Source organism: Panthera pardus, unplaced genomic scaffold (genome assembly GCF_024362965.1).
Source record: "Panthera pardus isolate Hobbes unplaced genomic scaffold, ASM2436296v1 HiC_scaffold_27, whole genome shotgun sequence".
Classification (NCBI taxonomy): Eukaryota; Metazoa; Chordata; class Mammalia; order Carnivora; family Felidae; genus Panthera; species Panthera pardus.
Window position 1 is genome coordinate 25,629,373 of NW_026526843.1, and position 22,329 is coordinate 25,651,701.

Sequence of the window (22,329 nt, forward strand, 5' to 3'; positions counted from 1 at the left end):
TGTTTTGGGATGGAATGTTCTGAATATATCTCTTAAATACATCTGGTCCAGTGTGTCACTCAAAGCCATTGTTTCCTTGTTGATTTTCTGTTTAGATGGTCTGCCCATTGATGTAGGTGGGGTGTTAAAGTCCCCTACTATTATTGTATTAGTATTGGTTAGTTCCTTTATGTTTGTTATTAACTGTTTTATGTATTTTGGTTCTTCTATGTTGGGTGCATATACATGTACAATTGTTGTATCTTCTTTTTGGTGTTCTCCCCTTTATTTTTATATAGTGTCCTTCTTTGACTCCTGTTGTAGTCTTTGTTTTAAAGTCTATTTGTTGTAATATAAGTAGTGCTACTCCAGATTTCTTTTCATATCCATTTGCTTGATAAATGTTTCTCCATCTCCACACTTTCAATCCGCAGGTTTCTTTATGTCTGACATGAGTCTCTTGTAGGCAGTATATATATATGGGTCTTATTTCTTTTTATCCATTCTGTCACCCTGTGAATTTTGATTGGAGGCTTTAGTCCATTTACATTCAAAGTAATTACTGATAGATATGTGTTTATTGACATTTTATTACTTATTTTGTGATTATTTCTGAAAGTTTTCTATGATCCTCTCTCGTCTCTCTTTCATGTTTTGCTTATTTTCTTTAGTGATATATTTGGATTTCTTTTTCTTTATTCTTTGCATAGTTATTAGTGGTTTTAAAATATTTATTTATTTTGAGAGAGAGAGAGAGGAGAAAGCACAAGTGGGGAAGGGGCAGAGAGAGAGGGAAAGAGGGAATCTCAAGCAGGCTCCACACTGCCAGTGCAGAATCTGATGCAGGGCTCAATTCCATGAGTGGTGATATGATCTGAGCTGAAATCAAGAGTCAGATGCTTAACTGACTGAGCCACCCAGGTGCCTCAGTGGTTCTTGATTTTTGGTTACCATTAGGTTTGAATATAACCTCTTCTGCATATAGCAGTCTATGTTAAGTTGATGGCCATTCTCATTCAAACCATTGTTTACTACTCTCCTCCTCACATTTTCAGCATATGTTGTCATATTTTATATCCTTTTATGTCGTGAGTTCATTGACTGATTTTTTTTTACAGATATACTCATTTTTACTGAGTTTGTGTTGCCTGCCTTTATACTGTCACTTTTGGTCTCTCTTTTCCACTCAGAGAGTCCCCTTAAATATTTCTTGCAAGGCTGATTTAGTGTTCATGAACTCCTTTAGTTTTTGTTTGTCTAGGAAACCATCTTTCCTTCTATTCTGAATGATAGCCTTGCTGCATAGACTATTCTTGGCTGCAGATTTTTCCCATTCAGTACATTGAATATATCATGCCACTACCTTCTGGCTTGCCAAGTTTCTACTGAGAAATCTCCTGCTAGCCTTATGGGCTTTCCCTTGTAAGTTGCTGACTTCCTTTGTCTTGCGGCTTTTAATACTTTTTCTTTATCACTATATTTTGCAAATTCAATTACAATATATCTCGGTGTGGGTCTGATTTTGTTGATTTTGATGGGAGTTCTCTGTGCTTCCTGGGTCTGGATGTCTGGTTCTTTCCCCAGATTGGGAAGTTTCAGCTATTATTTCTTCACATAAATTTTCTGCCCACTTCTCTCTCTTCTTTTTCTACAACTCCTATAATAAGAATGCTGTTATGTTTGATAGAGTCACTGAGTTCCCTAAGTTTATTCTCATTTTATGTAATTCCTTTTTCTCTCTTTTGTTCAGCTTAATTTCTTTCCATTATTCTGTCTTGTAAGTCACCAATTAATTCCTCTCTTCCCCAATCCTGCTGTTTATATCGTCAAGTGTGCTTCTCAGTTTGAGTCTTTGTCTTTGCTATGTATTAAGGGTCTCACTCATGTCTTCCACTCTTTTCTCGAGTCCAGTGAGTGTCCTTATGATCATTCCTTTAAATTCTCTATCAGGCATGTTACTTATATCTGTTTCATTTAGATATCTGGGCATTGCCTTGTCCTGTTATTTCGCTTGGAATAGATTGGTCTTTCTCCTCATTTTGTCTGCCTCTCTGTGTCTGTTTCTGTGTGTTAAGAAAGCCAGCTGTGTCTTCTGCTCTTGAAAGTAGTGACTTTATGAAAAGGTGGTCTGGAGTCCCTGCAGTGCAGTGTGCCCTGTTCACCAGAACCTGGTACTTCAGGAGAATATCCTCTGTGTGTTGCTTATGCTCTGCTGTTGTGTCTGAGTCACTTTTCCTTTCAGTGCAGTCCTCTTGCCTGACTCTCTGCCTGTTGTGAGCTTTCAGGCCCCCTCTGAGGGGACACATCCACCTGGAAACTTGCGAGTGGGCTGACAATGCTAGCAAAATTTGCATTGGGCCACTAGTACTATCTGGGATATGCCAGATCCCATAAAACGCTGCAGTGGCTGGAGGCTGTGTGCTGGGGCAGCCAGGGCACAGTGCAGTGACTTAGCATGGCATGAGGCAACAGTTGTGCACCCAGCATCTGGCTGCAGCTTGCATGGGTGCCTAGGCATGCATGGCTGTGTACTGCACTGCAGCTATGCAAGTGTTCACACAGCTTTATTGACATTTGCCCTGAGTCCTGAGCTGAGGCTACAAGTGTCTGTGCAACCCTGCTTCCCACAGGTGGCTCTGTGTTTATGCTGGAGTGCAAGGGAGGGAAATGGCACCTGCCAGCCCCCTCATTTTCAAAGAAGTCCCTCAACACTCTCTGAAATCAGTATGAACAGATCTGTCTTCCATTTGCCCCTGGCATTGTGTAAACTGCCAGTTTTAATTTGCCTCTCTGCACAGGCTGCTGTCTCTTTAAGGGTGGTGAGCCAGCTATCACTAGCCCTCACAGCTAGCCCAGTGCTGAGTCAGCTAACTTTTAAAGCTCCAGGTTCCCAAGTCCCACGGTTTATACAAACTCACCGAATTCAACCCCTCTGGTTTTCAAAGCCAAACCTTATGGGAATTAGTCTTCCCCATGCGACCCCCTCTGGGGTGAGGGCCCATTTCTCTGCCCTTTCTCCACACACAGCTCAGTCCCTCCTGTGGGCAGCCTCCCTCTACCTTTCTGAACTTCCTAACCTTTCAGATACAGCTTCTTCCATATGTTTAATTGTGGTTTTTGTTCTGCCAGTCTTCACATCACTCTCTGATTCATTGACTTGGATGTGGATGATATCTAGTTGTAAATGTGGTACGGATGGGCTCAGGGTCCTCCTACTCTGTCATCTTCCCAAGCTCCTCAAAAAGTTTTTAAAATCTTATGTGAAAGAACGTTGAACTTTTTTGGCTAGATTTATGATTGTAAGTAAAGTTTTTTTAAGTACATGTTCTTATTTGGCTTTGATATATAGACATGATGTTGATCTTTTTTTGTGTTGATTTTTTATCTAACAACCTTGCTATCCTCTCTTCTAATTTTCATAGTTTACCTATACATTCTATTTTGTCTCTTCCTTTTCAGGCTACACATTTTATATTTTTGGTTGCCTTATCACGCTAGCTGTCTCTAGTACAACATTGAATTAGAAGCAGTAGTTAATCGTAGCACTTCTGACTTTAAGACTAATATCTCTATTATTTTATTACTAAGTGTGATAATTACTTTAAGATTTTGGTAAATAACTTCTATCGTATTAAGTAAGTTCCCTTCTAGTCCTGTTTTGCTAAGAGATTCTATCATAAATAGGAACTAAGTTTTATATAATGTTCTTCCTGTATATAATATAATAATATTTCTTTAATCCATTATGAAATGAACTTAAAGTGAAATGGATTAATTTAATGATGAATTACATGAATACATTTTCTTTTTTTATTTTTTTAATGTTTATTTTTGAGGGAGAGAGAGAGAGACAGAGCATGAGTGGGGGAGGAGCAGAGAGAGAGACACACACATACACACACACAGAATCAGAAGCAGGCTCCAGGCTCAGAGCTGTCAGCACAGAGCCCGACACCAGGCTCGAACTCACCAACTGTGAGATCATGACCTGAGCCGAAGTTGGACGCTTAACCAACTGAGGCACCCAGGTGTGCCCCAACATGAATACATTTTCAAAAGTTAAACCATCCTAGCATTCATGCCTACTTGGTTGTAATTTTTGTATTTGTGTGTGTGTGTGTGTGTGCGCGCGTTCGCGCATGCATGCATGCTGGTTTGATTTCCAGATCTTTTACTGGAGTTTGCAGCCATGTTTATAAGTGAGAATGGCCTATAAAAAAAGTCCCTTCTTTTCTTACCCCATTTTGGAACTAGATTATACTAGTCTTACAAAATCATTCAGGAAGACTTCTCTATTTTCCTGTTCTCTGTTATTGCTTAAAGTAGAGAATATCTGTTCCTTGGAAGTTTGGCAAAATACACCTACAAAACCATGTAGGCCATTTTCAGTGTCATTAATGTATATTCAGGCTTTCTAAGTCCATTTTGTTTTCTTGAAAAATGTGTACTTCATCTAGGTTTCAAACTTACTGGCATAAAGGTTTTCATAGCACTCTTCTTTATTTTTATTTTTTAATCTTTAGTGTTTATTTGTATAATTTCTTATTTTCCTTGCTTTCTCTTGCCAGAGGGCTCTCTTTTTTATTATTCATGCCAAAGACATAGATTTTGGTTTTGTTGATATTTTCTATTGTTTCTTTGTTTCTGGTTTCATTAACTTCTGCTCTTACCTTTACTGTTTCCTTCCTTCTACTTATATGCAGTCCTTTTTCTAAGTTTTTTGAGTTGAACACTTTGTTCATTAATTTTCTATTGTTCTTTCTATTAAATGTATGTAAGGCTGTAAATTTCCTTTAAGTAACTGTCTAAGCTGCATCCCACAAGTTTTTATAAATAGTATACTTTCATTGTTATTGAGTTCCTAATTTCCAATATAATTTTTTATGTAATCCGTGAATTATTTTAAAGTGTGTTTTTAAAGAACACTTTTCTGTGGGTTTTTCTTTTTTCTTTTTGTTTATTGATTTCTAACTTTAGTACATTTTGCTGAGACATCATGATCTGTATGATGTAAAATCTTTGCCATTTATTGAGCCTTGCCTTGTGAACTACTATTTGTCAGTTTTGTAGGTATTCTGTATGTGCTTGAAAAGAATATGCATCACATAATCATAGCTTTGAGGTTCCATATATATCCAGTATACTAAAGTTGTTAATTGTACTGTACAGATTTTCTACATCCTCACTAATTTTTTATCTTCTTATTACTGATTGTGAAATTTTTAGTTCATCTTATTATCATTCGGTCAAGCTTTTGTTTTATCTATCTAGAAGCCATATTTTCTTCTATGGTCTGGATTGTTAGATCTCCCTGGTGAATTATTCCTTTTATCATTACATAATGACTCTCTTTATCCATAATAATGCTTTATACCCTGAAATCTATTTCATCTGATAATGTTATAGCTATACCAAGTTTCTCTGGACAGTAATTTCCTAGAATGCTTTTTTCCTTTTATTCCTAAATTTGTATTAGTATATTTCAGCATATCTCTTATTAACAGAAAGAACATAACTATAATTTCTTTTCCACTCAATTCCAGAGTCTCTCTCTTTTCAATTTCAGGCTCACTTTGTTTTTATTTACTGGGATTACTGACATGTTTGTATTTATAGCCCAAAATCTTCTTTTGTGCCTTCTATTTATAATATTTATTTTTTCTATGTCTTTTCCCTCTTTTCTACTTTTTCTTTGATTGAGCTATCTTCATTCTTTTTCCACCTCTTCTGGTTAGGAAGTTGTATATACTGTTTCTGTTCTTTTGGGCATTACAACTAATTTCTTTACATTTTATTAAAATATAACACATATACAGAAAAGTACAAAAGTCATAAGTGTACGGCCTAGTGAATTATCTAAGTATGAAATCCCTGTTAACTACCACCCAAGTGAAAATATAGGATACTTATCCCCAGAAGCTTCCTTTGTGCCCCTCCCCAATTATTACCTCCTCCCAACTTTCCTCCCCAAGGTAACTGTCCTGACTTTTAATACTTGCCTGCTTTCCAGAAATTTTATTAATGGAATCTTATAGTACATATGATTTTGCATTTCATTTCTTTCACTCAACAGTATTTTTAGAGGGATTCATCTATATTATGGCACATTGCTATAGATCATCCATTTTCACATCGATACACTATTTTTTGCAAAGATACTACAGTTATATCTTCTATTGTTGATGGATCTTTAAAGCATTTCCATTTTTTGCCTAGTACCTATAATTCTATGAACACTTTTATACCTATCTTTCGGTGAATATTTGCTTTCTTACACTTTTGTGGAGTAAATACTGAGAAGCGGAATCACTGAGCCACAGGGTATACATATATCAAACTTAGCAGATAATGTCAAAGAGTTTTCCAAAGTGGTTGTACCAATTTACACAATCCCATTTAGTATATGAGACTTTTTCTTACTTCACATTGTCATCAACACTTATCACTGACAGTCTTTTAGATTTGAACCATTCTTGTGGGTGTGCAGTGATATTTCATTGTTATTTCATTTTGTATCTCTTTGATAAGTGATGATGCCAAGTATGTTTTCATATACTTTTGTAGATTTGGATATCCTCTTTTATGAAATACCTCTTCAGGTCTCTTGCTCATTTTTGTATTGAGTTATGTGTCTTGTTATTATTGATTTGAAGAAGTTCTTTGTATATCCTGGATACAAGCTGTTTTTCAGTTATACGTGCTGTGAATATATTCTACCACTTATAGCATTTTTTCTTTTTTTCTTTTTATTTTTTTTAATGTTTATTTCTGAGACAGAGAGACAGAGCATGAGTGGGGGAGGGGCAGAGAGGGAGACACAGAATCAGAACCAGGCTCCAGGCTCTGTCTGAGCTGTCAGCACAGAGCCCGACGTGGGGCTCAAACTTACAAACCTTGAGATCATGACCTGAGCTGAAGTCAGTCGTTCAACCGACTGAGCCACCCAGGCGCCCCTCACATATTAATTCTAATAATTTATCTATATAGATTATTTTTGTAGTTTGTATGCACACAGTCATCCTATCTTTGAATAATGATGGCTATATTTATTCCTCTTCAGTTTTTATCATTTTTTTCTCTTTCGTACATTATTACACTGGCTAGGGCCTCTAAAATTATGTTGTATAGAAGTGATGATCATAGGCATCTTTTCTCAGTCTCAGTAATAGAAGAATTTTCAACATCTCACTATTAAATGTGATGTTTGCTGTGGGTTTTTTGTAACTAATCTTTATCAGATTAAAGTTCCTCTTAGTCTTAGTTTGCTATAAGTCTTTATCATGAATAGATGTTTAGTATTTTACCAAATACTTATATATCTATTTAGATGATCATATGATTTTTTTCTTTTATTCCATATATGTGATGAATTACATTGATTTCAGATGTTAACGTAATCGTGTATTCTTAGAATAAGCAAAAATTGGTCATTATATTACTTCATGTTATGTAATGCTAGATTTGTTGTGTTAGTATTTGTTTAAGATTTTTGCATTCGGGGGGCCTGGGTGGCTCAGTCGGTTAAGCGTCCAACTTTGGCTCAGGTCATGATCTCATGGTTCATGGGTTCGAGCCCTGTGTTGAACGTTGGGCTGTGTGCCAACAGCTCAGAGCCTGGAGCCGGCTTCAGATTCTGTGTCTCCTTCTCTTTCTGCCACTCCCCTGCTCATGCTCTGTCTCTCTTGGTCTCTCAAAAATAAATAAAGGTTAAAAAATTGTTTTAAAAAAAGATTTTTGCATTCATATAAGTGAGATTGGCCTATATTTTTTTCCTATAATATCCTCGTAAGAATTTTATATCAAGGTTATGCTGGCCTCATAACTCATATGGTGGTGTTTCCTCTATTCTTTGGAAATGGTTATTCAAGACTGGCACCTTTTCTTCCTTAAAAAAGTTTGGTATATTTACAAGTGAAGTCATCTGAGCCTGTGATTTTCTTTGTGGGAATATTTTTCATTGTGGATTCAGGTTCTTTATAGAAGCTATTTAGTTTCCTTTTGTGTGTATGTTTGTTATTGTAAGTTGTGTTTGCTAGGAATTTGTCCATTTCATTGAAATTTTCAAATGTATTGAAAAGTTGTTTTTCATATTCTTTTATAATGTTTTATGTTTATATAGTCAGTAGCAATCCCATCTTTTTCATTCATGATATTGGTTATTTGGGTCTTCTGTATTTTCTTCTTGATCAGTCCCTATCAGAAGTTTATCAGGGTTTTTTGGGCTATGCAAATTTTCAAGTATTGGCTTTCTGTTTGGTTCCTATTTAATTAATTTCAGCTCTTATAATTACCATTTTCTGTCTTCTACGTTCCTTGAGTTTACTTTGCTTTTTTTTTTTCCTAACTTCTTAGAATGGATGCATGGGTCACTGTTTTCTGCTTGTTTTCCTTTCTACCTTATGGGTTTTCCTATATGCATGGATTGAGTTATACAAATCTTGGGATGTCCATTCTATTTTCATTCATTTCAAAGTATTTTCTACTTTCCATGATGATTTCTCTTTTTTGTTGTTGTTCCATCATTTTTTCAGAGGGATATTTTGTAATTTCCAAATGTATGTGCATTTTATAGTTATCTTTTTTGTTTGTATTTTGATTTCAAGTCTTATTCCACAGTGGGCAAAAAACATGCTATAAATAATTGCCGAACTTTGAAATACATTGAGACTTGCTTTGTAGCCCAGCATGTGGTCAATATTTGTAAATGTTCCGTGAGCACTTGAAAATTATTTGCATCTTTTAGCCATTTATGACAGTGCTCTATATGTGGCAATTAGATCAGATTTGTTAATCATGCTACTCAGATATTTCATATCCTTTCTTATTTGTTGTCTGCTTGTTCTATCATCAGTTCATGAGAAAGGGGGTCGTTAGAGTCCCTCACTATGATTATAAATTTGTTTTTTTCTCTTTTTTGTTCATTCAATTATGGTGCATATATTTGGCTGGATATTATCTTCAGTATTAGAAATTTCTTAGCCATTATGTAGTCAAATATTTTTTTCTGCACTCATGAGACTGACAAAAGCTCTACTCAGTTTCTGAGTCTTCCAGCTGCCTCTACCAGAATTGACAGCTACTTCTAGAGGAAAAGCATCCATAAATGTCAGACCCACCTCTCTCGGTTTTCTTTTTTTCCTGGAATGTAGCCCAGTAATAATTTACTCTTTTGTGAACCCCAATAACATGTAACAGATTTTTAAATATATTTTGTCTAGATTTTCCGGTTCCCATCAGGAAAGAATAGTAAAAATTACCTAGGTCACAGTTACTAGAAACAATTCCACCTTTAAATATTTATATATATACTCGACAGAGTATCTTACTTAATTCCTGAATAGTACAAAGTTTTGGAAATATTTCACTCAGGGAACCCTATTGCACATATTATTATTATTATTATTATTATTATTATTATTATGTAGTATTTTATTTCAATATTGCTTTCTAACTCCAAAATTTAGTAGGAGGAGGAGTATAGTTAATGCTTTTTTTGCCATCGCTCTGGGTGAGTGGATAGAGTTTATTAGTCGCCATCTCACTGAGATTGCATCCCTTCAAGGGTCCCTGCTTTCTGCAGGAGTTTTAGTCCAACTCCCCATCTTAATGAGCCAAAAACCTCATCCCTTTTTCCTCTGTGGAAGTAAATACCCAAGCCCCTAGTTGTTACTGGGTATAATAACCACTCAAAGCTGCCAGAAGATTGACTTATACGCTGACTTCTTTGGCTGTTAGCACCCTCTTTGCTTCTGACATTTGATAATTCTGTTTTATTGTGAGCCAAGACATGTAATTTTTTTAAATTACTACATTATCGTCAACATTTCTAAGGTTTACATTGAGATGATTTAAGGATAGCCTAATCTGCCATTTTGCTGATACTGTTCATCTAGTCCTCTTTTCAGGAAATCACCAGAATGGTATATTTTTCTATGCCTAAAATTTATAGTTATATAAAACAATGTATACAAAATATTTGCCTCTTACTGTTTCTGTTAGCTCTGACTTGATTGGCTTTGACCAGTTTAGCTCCCTAATCTTAGAAAGGCCCTTTCAGTTCTGCCTTGGGGGAGGCCATTAAAGGAGCATAATTACAATCTCAGATTCACTACAACAACTGAAATTATGAATCCAGGTTATCAGTTAGAGATTCAGAACCAAAATATAGAGAGTAGGTGCTATTTCAAGATCAACCTACTTGAATTACCATTTATTAGGCAACCCTCCCCTTTTTGTATTTTCTGGATTCTATACTTTTCTTACAATCTGGTGATCCCACACACAGTTTTCCATCCACTCTTCTACCCATTCAAATCTGACTTTACCGGCTGCTACTTAATCAGTATAGCTCTTCCTAAAGCCACCAACTTCCATATTGAAAAATTCAGTGGCACTTCTCTGCCTAAATCTCACTTGACTTCTCAGTAATAGTATACTGCTAGCTACTCTCTTCTTGAAAAAAGGTCCCTCTTTTGGCTTTAGTTAGGCCACAATCTCTTGGATTTCCTCCTATCGCTCACTACTTACCTCTCCTTGCCGGTCTCCTTTTGATGGCTCCTCTTTTTATAACCTTATCTTTAAATCATGAGATACCTTAGGGCTCATTTCAGGAGTTGTCCATCTTCCGTCCTTGGGGATATCATCTGGTCCCATGCCTTTACATACCACCTTTGGGCTAATGATTTGCCAATTTCGTATCTCCAGCCCTGGCCTGTCAAATTCACTTGGCTGTCTATACATTATCTCAAGGTTAATGTTTGATCTTCTATCCTTATTCTTCCCTTAACCTTTCCCATTTCAGTAATGGCAGCAGTATCCACCTACTTGTTTAAGCCAAAACTTTCATTTTTCCCTTTCCTTCAATTCCCATATCTAGTCTTGAGGAACTTCTATGGGTTCTACCTCCAAAATATGTCTCAAATCTGTCCAACAACCATGTGAGCTGTAATTATTACTTCCATTGTGTAGTAAAATGAGCAGAGATTAAGAGAACATGTTAGCAATTTTCCTAAGGGTATAAACCTTTAAGCAGAGGAATCCTTACCTCATGTCCACTATTCTTTCTATCATACTTTGACCTACAGAGAATACTTGTGAATGAATTAGTAAACAAGTTGATTTATACAGTAATAAAGTCTATAGCCATGGGTTTATCAGAAGAATATTCTCACCTACTGAAAAATAACTCTATCTGTAGAGTCGAAAATTTTGTTACATAGAAAGAGCCTTGTTACAGGTAATATAGGGTAATACTGATATCATCACTTGTCATTACCTCTTAATACATAAAACCAGTTTCAGAATTTGAGATTATGAAAGATAGATCACTTGGCTTCCAGAACACTCTCTGTTTCTTTCAAGGGTATATGGCCAATTGTACCCAAAACCTGTTGTGTTACTTCTATCGCATTCTTTCCATAGGCTTTTATCCCCGATTTCCTCCTCCAGCAAGGGTATTCGGTCAAGAAAAAGGTTTGCCAAACTTTTATTTTAGCTTCTCTACTGTCATGACTTTATTAATATTCAGCATTTCTCAAAAACAAGTCAAGGGGACGAGGAGAGAACCTCAGCAGAGCCGTATACAACTTGATTATATTGGCCAAATTATGAATGACATTTCAAGATAAGACTATATTTTAATCAACCAGGATTCATTTTAAATGCTTATAATAAATGCAGTTATTGTTAGTATGTTCAGGGAAACCAGTTGATTACCATCACTGGCAGCTTTACCTTTTGTATATTATAAATTTTATTAGAAAAGCTCTTTCTTTCCAATTGTAGAACCTCTCTTTCTGAATGAAATTAGAGCACTATTTTACCATGTGTGCGTGTGTTTTCCTCAGTGATTGCTTGTAGCATCATAAAATCCTTGTAACATTATTTGTGATCTTAATGAATTTTTAGTGAAACCCACTTGACATTTGTTTGGCATTGACTTCATTTCTAAGCCTTGAATGCCATTATCATTTTATGGACTTTTCAAAATCAATTTGACTTCAGGTTTATTTTATACTTAGAGACTTAACTATCTTTTTTATAGAGTTCCTTGCACAGTCACTCAAATGCTAGAGGTCTTTGTGACTTTTTTTTGAATTTTTTAATGTTTATCTTTGAGAGAGAGACACACACACACACACAGAGTATGAGTGGGGGAAGGGCAGAGAGAGAGGGAGACACAGAATCCGAAGCAGGCTCCAGGCTCCGAGCTGTCAGCACAGAGCCCGACACGGGGCTTGAACTCACAAACCATGAGATCATGACCTGAGCCGAGGTCGGACGCTCAAATGACTGAGCCACCCAGGTGCCCCGTGACATTTAGTTTATATATTTAAAATATAAATGTAGAGTGGGATTTTTGGTAATTCTAATGTCTTTTGGGAAGAGTAGACTCTGGTTTTAATACAATATGTAAATGTATCTTCCTTGAATCTCCCACAGAGCTCTGTACCATGGAGTGTGGTAGCCACGGAGTCTGCTCAAGGGGAATTTGCCAGTGTGAAGAAGGCTGGGTAGGACCCACATGTGAAGAACGCTCCTGTCATTCTCACTGTGCTGAGCATGGCCAGTGCAAAGATGGAAAATGTGAGTGTAGCCCTGGATGGGAGGGCGACCACTGCACCATTGGTAAGTACCGCCATAATGCGCAAAAGTAAATTGTATTAACTGAACAAGGAAAAGCAGTTTAGGGATCAGTCACCAGGCTTTTCATAGAACTTGAAGTTGGAGGTGAGAAAGGGGAGGAGGGGGAGCCACAAGTTTGCAAGGTTGGTTAACTGGGAGTTTTCCTGGTTTCCCATTACTTAGGTATTCCTTAGAGTTTCTGTTTTCTAGTGCTTTGAGTTACTCAAATGAAAGATGATACATTGGAATAAAGTGTCATTAGTTAATAAAAGAAGTGCTTTTGTTGTGAACGTAACATTCACTGCCCATTTTTCCTTTTGAAGGGTATAGGTTGTTTCGGTTGAAAGCACTTAGAGGCAATTTCATTAAATGGGACTGCTTTAACAGGGGCCATTTCGATATCATTAGGAGCTGTCTTTAATGTATATGAGGAAGACATTCCTGACCTACCATCAACAGAACATCTGTGTTGCACTGTTTATCGGGTGGCGTAGAACCTTTGGGCCGAGGCATCCACCCTCTCCCATCCCTTGTCACCAGTTGCACTGATGTTCAGGACGGTGCCTGGGAGAACAGTCTGTGGGTGTGAGAAAGCCTATGTAACAAATCTATCACGTGGTCTTCACATTATAAAAAATAGCAATAATAACTAAAGTTTCAGTTTGAAAGCACTTTTATTTTTTTTTTCAAGAAAAAATCAAAGTCCTTGGCACATATGTGTATCTGCCACAAAGGCCTCCTGCACGTACAGACGGACCAGTACGACTCCCATTGTTCAGCTAAGGAAAGTGGGTCACTGAGTGTTCCGGTGGCATTCCACGAGCACACAGAAAATTCATGCAGAGCAAAGGCCTGGATACCCAATTCACTGTTTGTGGGCTTTTCCTACCCCACCGCCCCCCCCCCCCGCCCCGCCCCAGACTATAACACAGCTTTCATTTTTAGGTGAAAGTATTTTGTTATAATGGTTGGAAACTGCCAGAGTAATGTATAATATATATAACATATAATCTTAATAAACTGCATTACTACTCTACTGAAGGTACAGTAAGTCTTGTTCTGTGACTGTGGAAAATATTGTAGATTCATTAAAAAGGTGGTGAGGGGTGAGATTCTGATGCAGCTTAAGTAATTACATTCCTGCTCTACAGTAAGTTTATTGCCTTCACATAAGAGGATTTAAATATTGTGATGATTACCGAAGGTGGTTACTCCAGAACTCCCTTCTCAAGATATTACTAATAAGAAGTTCAAGCTAGTGCTTTTTCACGAAAGTTATTACTGAAATGTAAAAATGCAGCTCTCATACTTTTAATGAAATGTGACACTTTTTTTTAGGAAACCTCATAGAGTTTGTTGCAGAAAAGCCATTAATATCTTTCCCACAGAAAATATTATTCACAAACTACACAGGCCCATGTACCAACTTGTGAGCTGTAGGCATTTCGGCAGTTCACAGTTTGCTGTTCCACTCCCAGGCAACAGATGGCAAACCATTAATACATGTTGTATAGCTGTGGTCTCCCAGAAATTCATTCAATCGCTCTTTTCCTCCCCCTTTCAGCTCACTACTTAGATGCTGTCCGAGGTAAGATTTTTCTCACTCGTTTTATAACAGAAAAATACCATGAACAGAAACTATGCATGTGGTAAAGGCAGGGTGGGTGGGGTTTTGTGTTGGTTGGTTGGTTGGCTGGTTGGTTGGGTTTGTGTGTTTACTTTTGGCAGGCTTCCTGAAGTGTGATAGTGTCAGGTTCCTGCTCTAATAGTCGGACTGAAAAGTAATTTGTTTTTCTAACGTCAAAGAGCTGTCTTTTGCCAGTGGGTATAATAGATTGAAAAGCAGTTTTAAGAACTATTTTTCCTTGGCTCTCTATGGAGTTTGGTGCGTGTGTGTGTTTGTGCATATGTCTTTGTGTACAACACAGGTAATTCGTTATAATGAACTAGGTTTGGATAGACAGCTGAACATTTTCTTTGACATAACAATGGGACTCTAAGTCCATATACAGTATCCTTTCAAGGACAGAGGAGTCATCCTGTTATAAGTAACCCCTCGTGCATCCCCCAAGGATCTGCCTTTGATAGAGACAGTAAGGGGCTTTCTGTCAGATACCCTGGTGCCTTTCATTACCTCCACCTCAGAAGGTTGAATATTTTCCAAATTACCCCTGATTTCTCTTTATCCATTGTACATCCATGACAATGGAACTGGATGAATTCTTTTCTTAAACCTGTATATATTCATCCCATATACCACTCCTTGAGAAACATATATATATATATATATATATATATATATATATATATATATTTAATATGTATGTATATAATGAGAGAGAGTCTTTTCATATTTTCTAACAGCCATCTGTCATTTTATTTTTAAGTTTTTTCTTCATCTGGTCTGTTGATAGTTACTTAGAAAACCATTTGGAAGGAACACTGGGTTATATCTGCAGATTTTTCAAAACTTATTTTGCTCTTCATACTTCTGGACCCTTCTCTCAAAGACAGCAAATGAAAAGACTATTGATTGGACTCTCTCCAGTAAAATTCAGATCTGGTCTTGTGCTGCTACTGGGAAAACGTCCAGCAGCTATGTGCCATTATGGCCATCTCCGTTCATCTGTCCACTGAGCGCTTGGCGCATACACGGCTGCCCTTTGGAATAGCTGAACTCGGAACTGTGGGTAGAAAGAGTAGGGCATCCCTGAGAAATTCAGAGTCTAAATGGAGACCGTTGTTAGTGTTTGTGGTTTATCAATGGATGGAAGTCATTTGAGCTCAACAATTTCCTCTATTTATCCAGTTATTCTCTAGAATCCTGAAAGTCTCAATTTGGCATTCATTAGTTCGATAAACGTTTGTTGAGCACTTACTGCAGGCTTAATATTATGCTAGCTTCTGAGCGAGATACCAGATAAGTAAAAATTTAATCCTTAGCCCTCAGATCAATAACAATCTTAAAGAAAACAGCTGAATAAATGCAAAGCAACTGCAGCACATTTCTAAGGTATTCTACAGGCAAATATTTAATGGTGTGGTCTGAACTGTGTAGCCATGCACCTAAGTCCTGAAGCAGCGTATCGCAAAGGAAAAATCAGTACAGACGAGAAGTAGGTAGGGGAAGCTTCTTTTCGTAGAAACTGTTGTCTTTCCCTAGCTTATTGGCCATAACTAGGTACAGTATCGTCCATCTGGTTTTGATTGAGCTGAGAAGATACTTTTTTTGAAAAGAAAACAACAACAAAAAAAACCCACATTTTTTGTCCCCATCATAGTTTTCATCCCATGTAAAGCAGAGGGTGGGAATTGGGGTTAGCATTAATAAGGCTTAATTGGCTCTCTGAGGAAAAGCACAGCAGAGTGAGGGGTAACAAGTTCCCTGGGAAGGTTTTATAAGCCAGCGAGCTCCTCTTCCATTTATTCAACACCTTATCTGAATGGAGCCCAGATGATTAGATATTTTCCTATAGGTAGAGACATCATTGTTGGCCAATCCCATGCCAGTGCCTCCATGATTGTTATTCTCTGCTGTCTTTCCAGATGGCTGCCCAGGGCTCTGCTTTGGAAATGGACGATGTACCCTGGATCAAAATGGTTGGCACTGTGTGTGTCAGGTGGGTTGGAGTGGCACAGGCTGCAATGTTGTCATGGAAATGCTTTGTGGAGATAACTTGGACAATGATGGAGGTGAGTTCTTCATGAAATGTAAATATTAGAAGCGATGTGATAACCAATCTGGCTAAGAGTGAAAATTGGGAATCCTTCATATAAATAATATTGATTATAGACGGTCATGCTATTTTTTTTTAAATCTCGGTGTATTGAATACTTACTATGATCAGGCAACATTGCAAACTCTGCTTGCATTATATCTCATTTAATTCTCACAGCAATGCCATGAGGTATAGGCATTACTTTCCCTACTTATAGATGGGAAAACTAATACTTAGAGTGGAAGAGTATGTGACTTTTCCAAGGTCACACAGCTAGAAAGTCACAGAACCCAGGTTCCAGTTCAGGTCTCTATGACTTTAGAGTCTGTTTTCTTAACTACAGTAGCCATGCTGCCTCCCATCTCTGTGGCATCTATTATAGCAAATGAAATCTTTGTACCCCTGTTCGTACTGTCAGATGCTAGTGTAGCTTGCATTTTACACACTGTGAAATAATTTTCTTTGTTCTTAGTCGTTGAGAACAACCTCTTATGTCTCTGCCTCTTAGTAATGCTTTGTATCTTTCAAAGGACACAGCATCCAAGACAATGCACAGTAGAATAATTATATTTAATTCAAGAGCTGCACATGATATTTTCAAAAGCCATATTGGCTCCAAGGTCTCCGGGTAACACTCCTTTTTCAGTCAAGCAAACAAAAGTATCCAATACATTGTTCAATCAGACCTCAAAACAGCCTAAATCACCTCTGAATGAAGCTAAAACAACAAATCCTCACTTTCCTCTTTCTGTCTACTCAAGGAAACATGAAGTTAATAAAAAGCTTTATTTCTAAAAAAAAAAAAAAAGGCTTTATTTCTAGTTTCTACCTATTAGCTTAAAATGAAGTAGATCATTAAATTTGACTCCTCAGGTTTCTATATTTGCTTAGACAATTATAAACCTTGTCATCTGAACCCAAACATGAGGCTTAAGTCAATAAGCTAGCAATCATAGTTTAAGCACACACTGGGTGTAAGAGCTTCCCCCTTGACTAGTTCTGGCTAGCAATTTACCTTAAAAAATTATAAGACCTTATGAATTTTAAGTGGAAGCAACTTTGTGTTTAAGAGAACAGAGCTTTGAAGTTAGACTTTCTGGCTGCTATGTACTTACTGGCTGTATGATTTGGGAAAAGTTTCTTGAGATCTCTGAGCTTTAATCTCCTTATCTCCAAAATGGGGCTGATAATAATATTAACCCTCAAATAGGGTTATTATAAGTATTAAATGGACAATTCACGTGGACTCCTTAAAAGGTGATAGCCTATGCCACTCTTCCCTTCACACGCACACACATGTACACATACGTTACACTTAGGGTAACAGCCATTTTCTGAAGAGACTGCTTGCTACCTATCTAAATTGAAAATTTTATTTGGGAAGCCAGAGTGAGATTTTCAATTAAATGGTGTACCGATCAACTATTTACTGGACATTTATGGTCCTCCAAGATTCATCTTCACCTTCCTTTACTTCGTTTTCGTCATATGCCCCTTTACCTGGTGTGCCTTTTCCTTGACACCTGTCATTCTCTATCATTTAAATCCCAGCTCAAGCCATGTCTCCCATGGAACCTCTGACATCCACCATCCCAGTCTTTCATGGGGTTTATCAGATGCACCATACCATCAAGCACTTAACTATATTGTCTGTATGGTTTTCTTGTTACATGTTAAGCATGACCCAGAATCTATAGTTAATATGCCCAATATAATCACTAATAATATTAGCTTACTTGTATTTAGGATTTCCTATGTACAAGGCACAGTGCTGAGTCCTTTATGTGAACTGTTTCATTTAATCCCCATGAGGCAGGAACTACTCTTAATATACTGCTTTACAAATTAGGAAACCGAGGCACAGAGAAGTTAAATAAGTTGCTCAAGATCATATAACAAGGAAATGACAGAGCCAGGTATAAACTATGGTGGGCATTCCAAAAGGATTTGAGGTCGTAATAGAGATTTCTCAGTTGATATATTGATTGAAAGGTTTATGCTCAGAAAATACTTTAACAACCTATATGATTATAATTTCTAACTCCGGGTTGAGCCAAAATAAGTTTCCTGCCTTAATAAAGTACAGTTTGATAAAAATAATTGAATATTTAATTGTCAAGCCTTTTTAGGGCCTCAAGGTCACCTTGAGGCAGCCAAAAATGTTTAATGAATGAATCGATTAAACATTAATGAATTAATGCACTATCAATTCTTAGTATCTGTGGTATATATAGACACAAAAAGTATAGAAGATTTTGCTAAATATCTATTGACCTCTGAACATTCCTTTAAAACTGTGTATCTAATGTGGGAATCAAAAATCAACAACCCTGATATGAGTTCAGTGTATTTTTATGATTGTTTCTTTAGGGAGTAGCCGTTCCAATTACCATTTTTTCTCCTTTAGTAGGATTAAGATGATATTGATGATAAATATAGATTTGGTTCTACCTTGAGATGGAAAGATGGATTAAATAACCTCTGAAAACCCCATGACTGAGATTTTGGACAATAATTTCATTCTTATGCTGCTAAAATATTATCCATAAGAATACATTAAATGCCCTTCATTTGGTGATTTCAGCTTTCCAGCTATCCAGAATTACTGGATTCATTTAGTTGAATATGACTAATGATTAATATCTGCATACTTATTTGTGCATGTGTGTATGTGTGTGTGCGCTTCAATTAAATCAGAAAGTGCCAGTTGAACCTTTTGGGGAAAAAATGGTCCTCATTTTTAAAATGTAATTCTTAAGAAATCTTCCCACTCAAAAAAAAATCACTTTCGAGCAATTGCTTCAAGTAGCTGCTACCTGATTGCCCCATATTATCGCTGATACTTAAAGAATAGCAGGATTTTTTTGCATTCTAATCAGCTTTGAATACTCATTAGTATTGCTGCTGTTTCCTGCAGCTTTGACTTTAGTCACACTCTGATTCAATGCATTGTGACTCTTAGTAACTAATTGGGCTGCATTGAATATGTGGGTGACACAGCTGGTCTAGGAGCTACCTAAGAGCTCCTTGAACAGTAAGAACAGAACAGAGAACAAATCACCTTTGGATTTCTTCTTAACATGCAAAACAAGGAAAGCTGTCTTATGCATTGTATATATAAGAACTAACTACCATAGAAATTACAGACCAATCAAATGTCTCTACCTCTTTTATCCTTTTAGTCAAAAAGCACCTACCACGTGCACAACCCTGTGCTTGGAGGAGACTTAATATTGATGTGAATGGTGACCACATTTTCCTGTGTTAATCATGTGTCCTGATTTGGAGTTTACAAATTGTGATCACCATGCATTATGTGCACATATAAATTGACATGAGAAAAAAAGTTTAGACGTTGCACTAACTGAATCAGAATAGCCTAAACAAAGAGAACAAGCTAGAACTATCAGACATTAAAGAATATTTTAAAGCTATGATCATTAAAACAAAGTGGTACTGGAGCATCTGGGTGGCTCAGTTAGTTAAGCGTCTGACTCTGGCTCAGGTCATGATCTCATGGCTCATGAGTTCGAGCCCCTCGTCGTCGGGCTCTGTGCTGACAGCTCAGAGCCTGGAGCCCGTTTCGGGTTCTGTGTCTCCCTCTCTCTCTGCCCCTCCCCTGCTTGTGCTCTCTCAAAAATAAATAATAAAATATTTAAAAAACCAAAGGGGTACAGATGGAAGAGTAGACAGATCAGTACAACCAAATGAAAGCCCTGCAACACACCCCAGGACAAATAAACATTTAGTAGATTATATAACTGGCATCAAAAATCAGTAGGGAAAAGAAGCATTGTGAAGGAATGCTCAGACAACTCCTGAGGAAAAAAAAACCTTAGATTTTCAATTTATAGCATATTCCAAAAGCCGAAGAGAAATCAAAACACTCCAGCTGATTAATGAGTTAAAGGTAAAAAAAAAAAAAAAAAAAAAAAACCAAACACAATTAGAAGAAAATATAGGTGACCAATCTCAAGACAGGAAAGGACTTCTTAAACGTAAAAGCAAGGAAAGAAACCACCACAATAGAAAAAAATGATAAATAGGACCTCATGAAAATGTCAAACTCTGTTATGTTGTTTGGCTAAGTTTATACACCATCCAACATCTAACCATTTGGCAATCTCAAAATCTACACTGTCTGATATGGTAGCTACTAGTCAATGTGACTATTTCAGTTTCACTTAAATAACATTAAAAATTCCATTTCTCAGCTGCACTGGGCACATCTCCAGGGCTCAGGCGTCACATGATACTAGTGACTATTAGAACAGATCTAGAGCATTCCCATCATCTTAAAAAACTGTTATTGGATAATGCTGATCTAAATGTTTGACTCCAATGTTTATCTTTCAGACAGACATTTCATACTGAGTACCCAGTTTTCCATTCATTCATTACTACTTCGTGCCAAGTATTGTGGTTGGCATTAGGGAGAAAATGACAAGACAAGTTTCTGCCCTCATAGAGCTTATGGCCTAGGGAGGGAGACGGATATTAAATAAGAAATGACACAAATAACTACATATTGGCAACTGTAAGCAGTGCTATAAAATTTTTAGAGCGCTAGAGACGTGTAGGGAGCTAACCAAGTCTGCATGGTAAGGGAGGCCCCACGTGAGTCTGGAGCAGAACGCTCCAGGCCAAGGAAACAGCATGTACAAATGCCCTGCAATGGAAATGTACTAGGCTCTTCTAGGAAGTGAAAGGCAAGTCATTGTGGCTGGAATATGAGCCAAGGAGAGACTGGTAGGAGATGAGAATATGAAGCTAGGCATTAGCCAGATCATAGAGAACAGTGTGAATTTCATACAACCTTCAGTTATCAAGCAGAGATTTCATTTTATTCACTCTAGTTGTAGAGGAAGGAAGGTGGTTTTTGATACCGTGGAAAGACTGTCAAGGAGGTTAAAAAGATGAGGAATAAGAGTGTTTAATCAGAACAGCTCTTTTCCCCCTGATCTTTTAAATATTTGTCACATGTTTTCCAAGCTTCTCTTATACAAACTCTCCCACCGGTCTATATTCATATTCATTGGCAAAATCAATAAGTTAATTGCCTAAAAGAGAATGATCTTCCAGGAATCATTCTTCATAACAAGTCACCATTCATTAAGAACAATAGCTATTTGCAAGCCTGTTCTATGATATAGTGTTTCTAGATCTAGAAATCAGCACCATGGGTGAATTATGAACACATAAGCTCATGGATCAATAAGCCTCATGTTTTGAATGTCACCAGCATGCTGCAGTGTTTAATAAATAGGAAAATGAAATAGAAGGAGCAATGAATTGGTAACATTTGCTCTGTTTAAGGGCCAGACACCTTCTCCACGTTTACTGTTAAGATTTGGCTTGGGACAGAAGACCTAGGTCAGAAAGCATATTCCTAATTATTCTCTTCTGACCATGCCCCCCTCGTTTCTAAACAACCCATTCATTAAAGGATCCTCACTTACTTAAGAGTGCTTAAACTGCCCAGTGGTTCCAGATACAAACTCTTCCAGATACAAAATTGGAAAATCTAAACTCTGTAACTCACCTGAACACTCTGTGACCACCTCTGTTACATTATCTGGCAACTAAGGCTGGTAGTACTTGACATCTGCCTACTTTGCAGTTGTGACAATGAATGAGATGATGTTCGAAATCCATTAATTTGAAGTGGGTAATAAAAGTGTGGTATCAATGAAGAATCTATTTATAAATTGTGTTTTTTGATGCATTAGTTGAATGTTTATTAATCTTTAGGTAGATTTACAAATGTCATAGAAATAGGACTTTCAGGACACGCATGTATTCATTCAACACACACTCACTGAATGCTTACTTTGAACGGCATTCACTGTTCGAGTGAAGAAATAGTGAATAAAAAAGACTAAATCGTTGCTTCCGGGGAGCTTAGATTCTAGTCGTGAGAGGCAGACAATAAACCAAAATTTTAAAAGAAATAGTATGCTAGAAGATGGTAAGTGTGACGGAGACATTTTTTAAAAAGCAGATTAAA

The 22,329-nt window shown here is 37.1% G+C and overlaps 1 protein-coding gene across 6 annotated transcripts in view; it reads left to right on the plus strand.

Moving 5' to 3' along the window:
- The window catches only part of TENM1 (teneurin transmembrane protein 1), a 781,688-nt gene that overhangs the window by 587,689 nt on the left and 171,670 nt on the right, over positions 1-22,329 (plus strand). For all 6 annotated transcript variants that reach the window (XM_019438138.2, XM_019438139.2, XM_053892078.1 and 3 more), the window contains 3 exons: positions 12,421-12,606; positions 14,168-14,191; positions 16,150-16,296. In XM_019438138.2, coding sequence (XP_019293683.1) covers positions 12,421-12,606; positions 14,168-14,191; positions 16,150-16,296 — 357 coding nt within the window. The remainder of the gene's footprint in view (positions 1-12,420; positions 12,607-14,167; positions 14,192-16,149; positions 16,297-22,329) is intronic.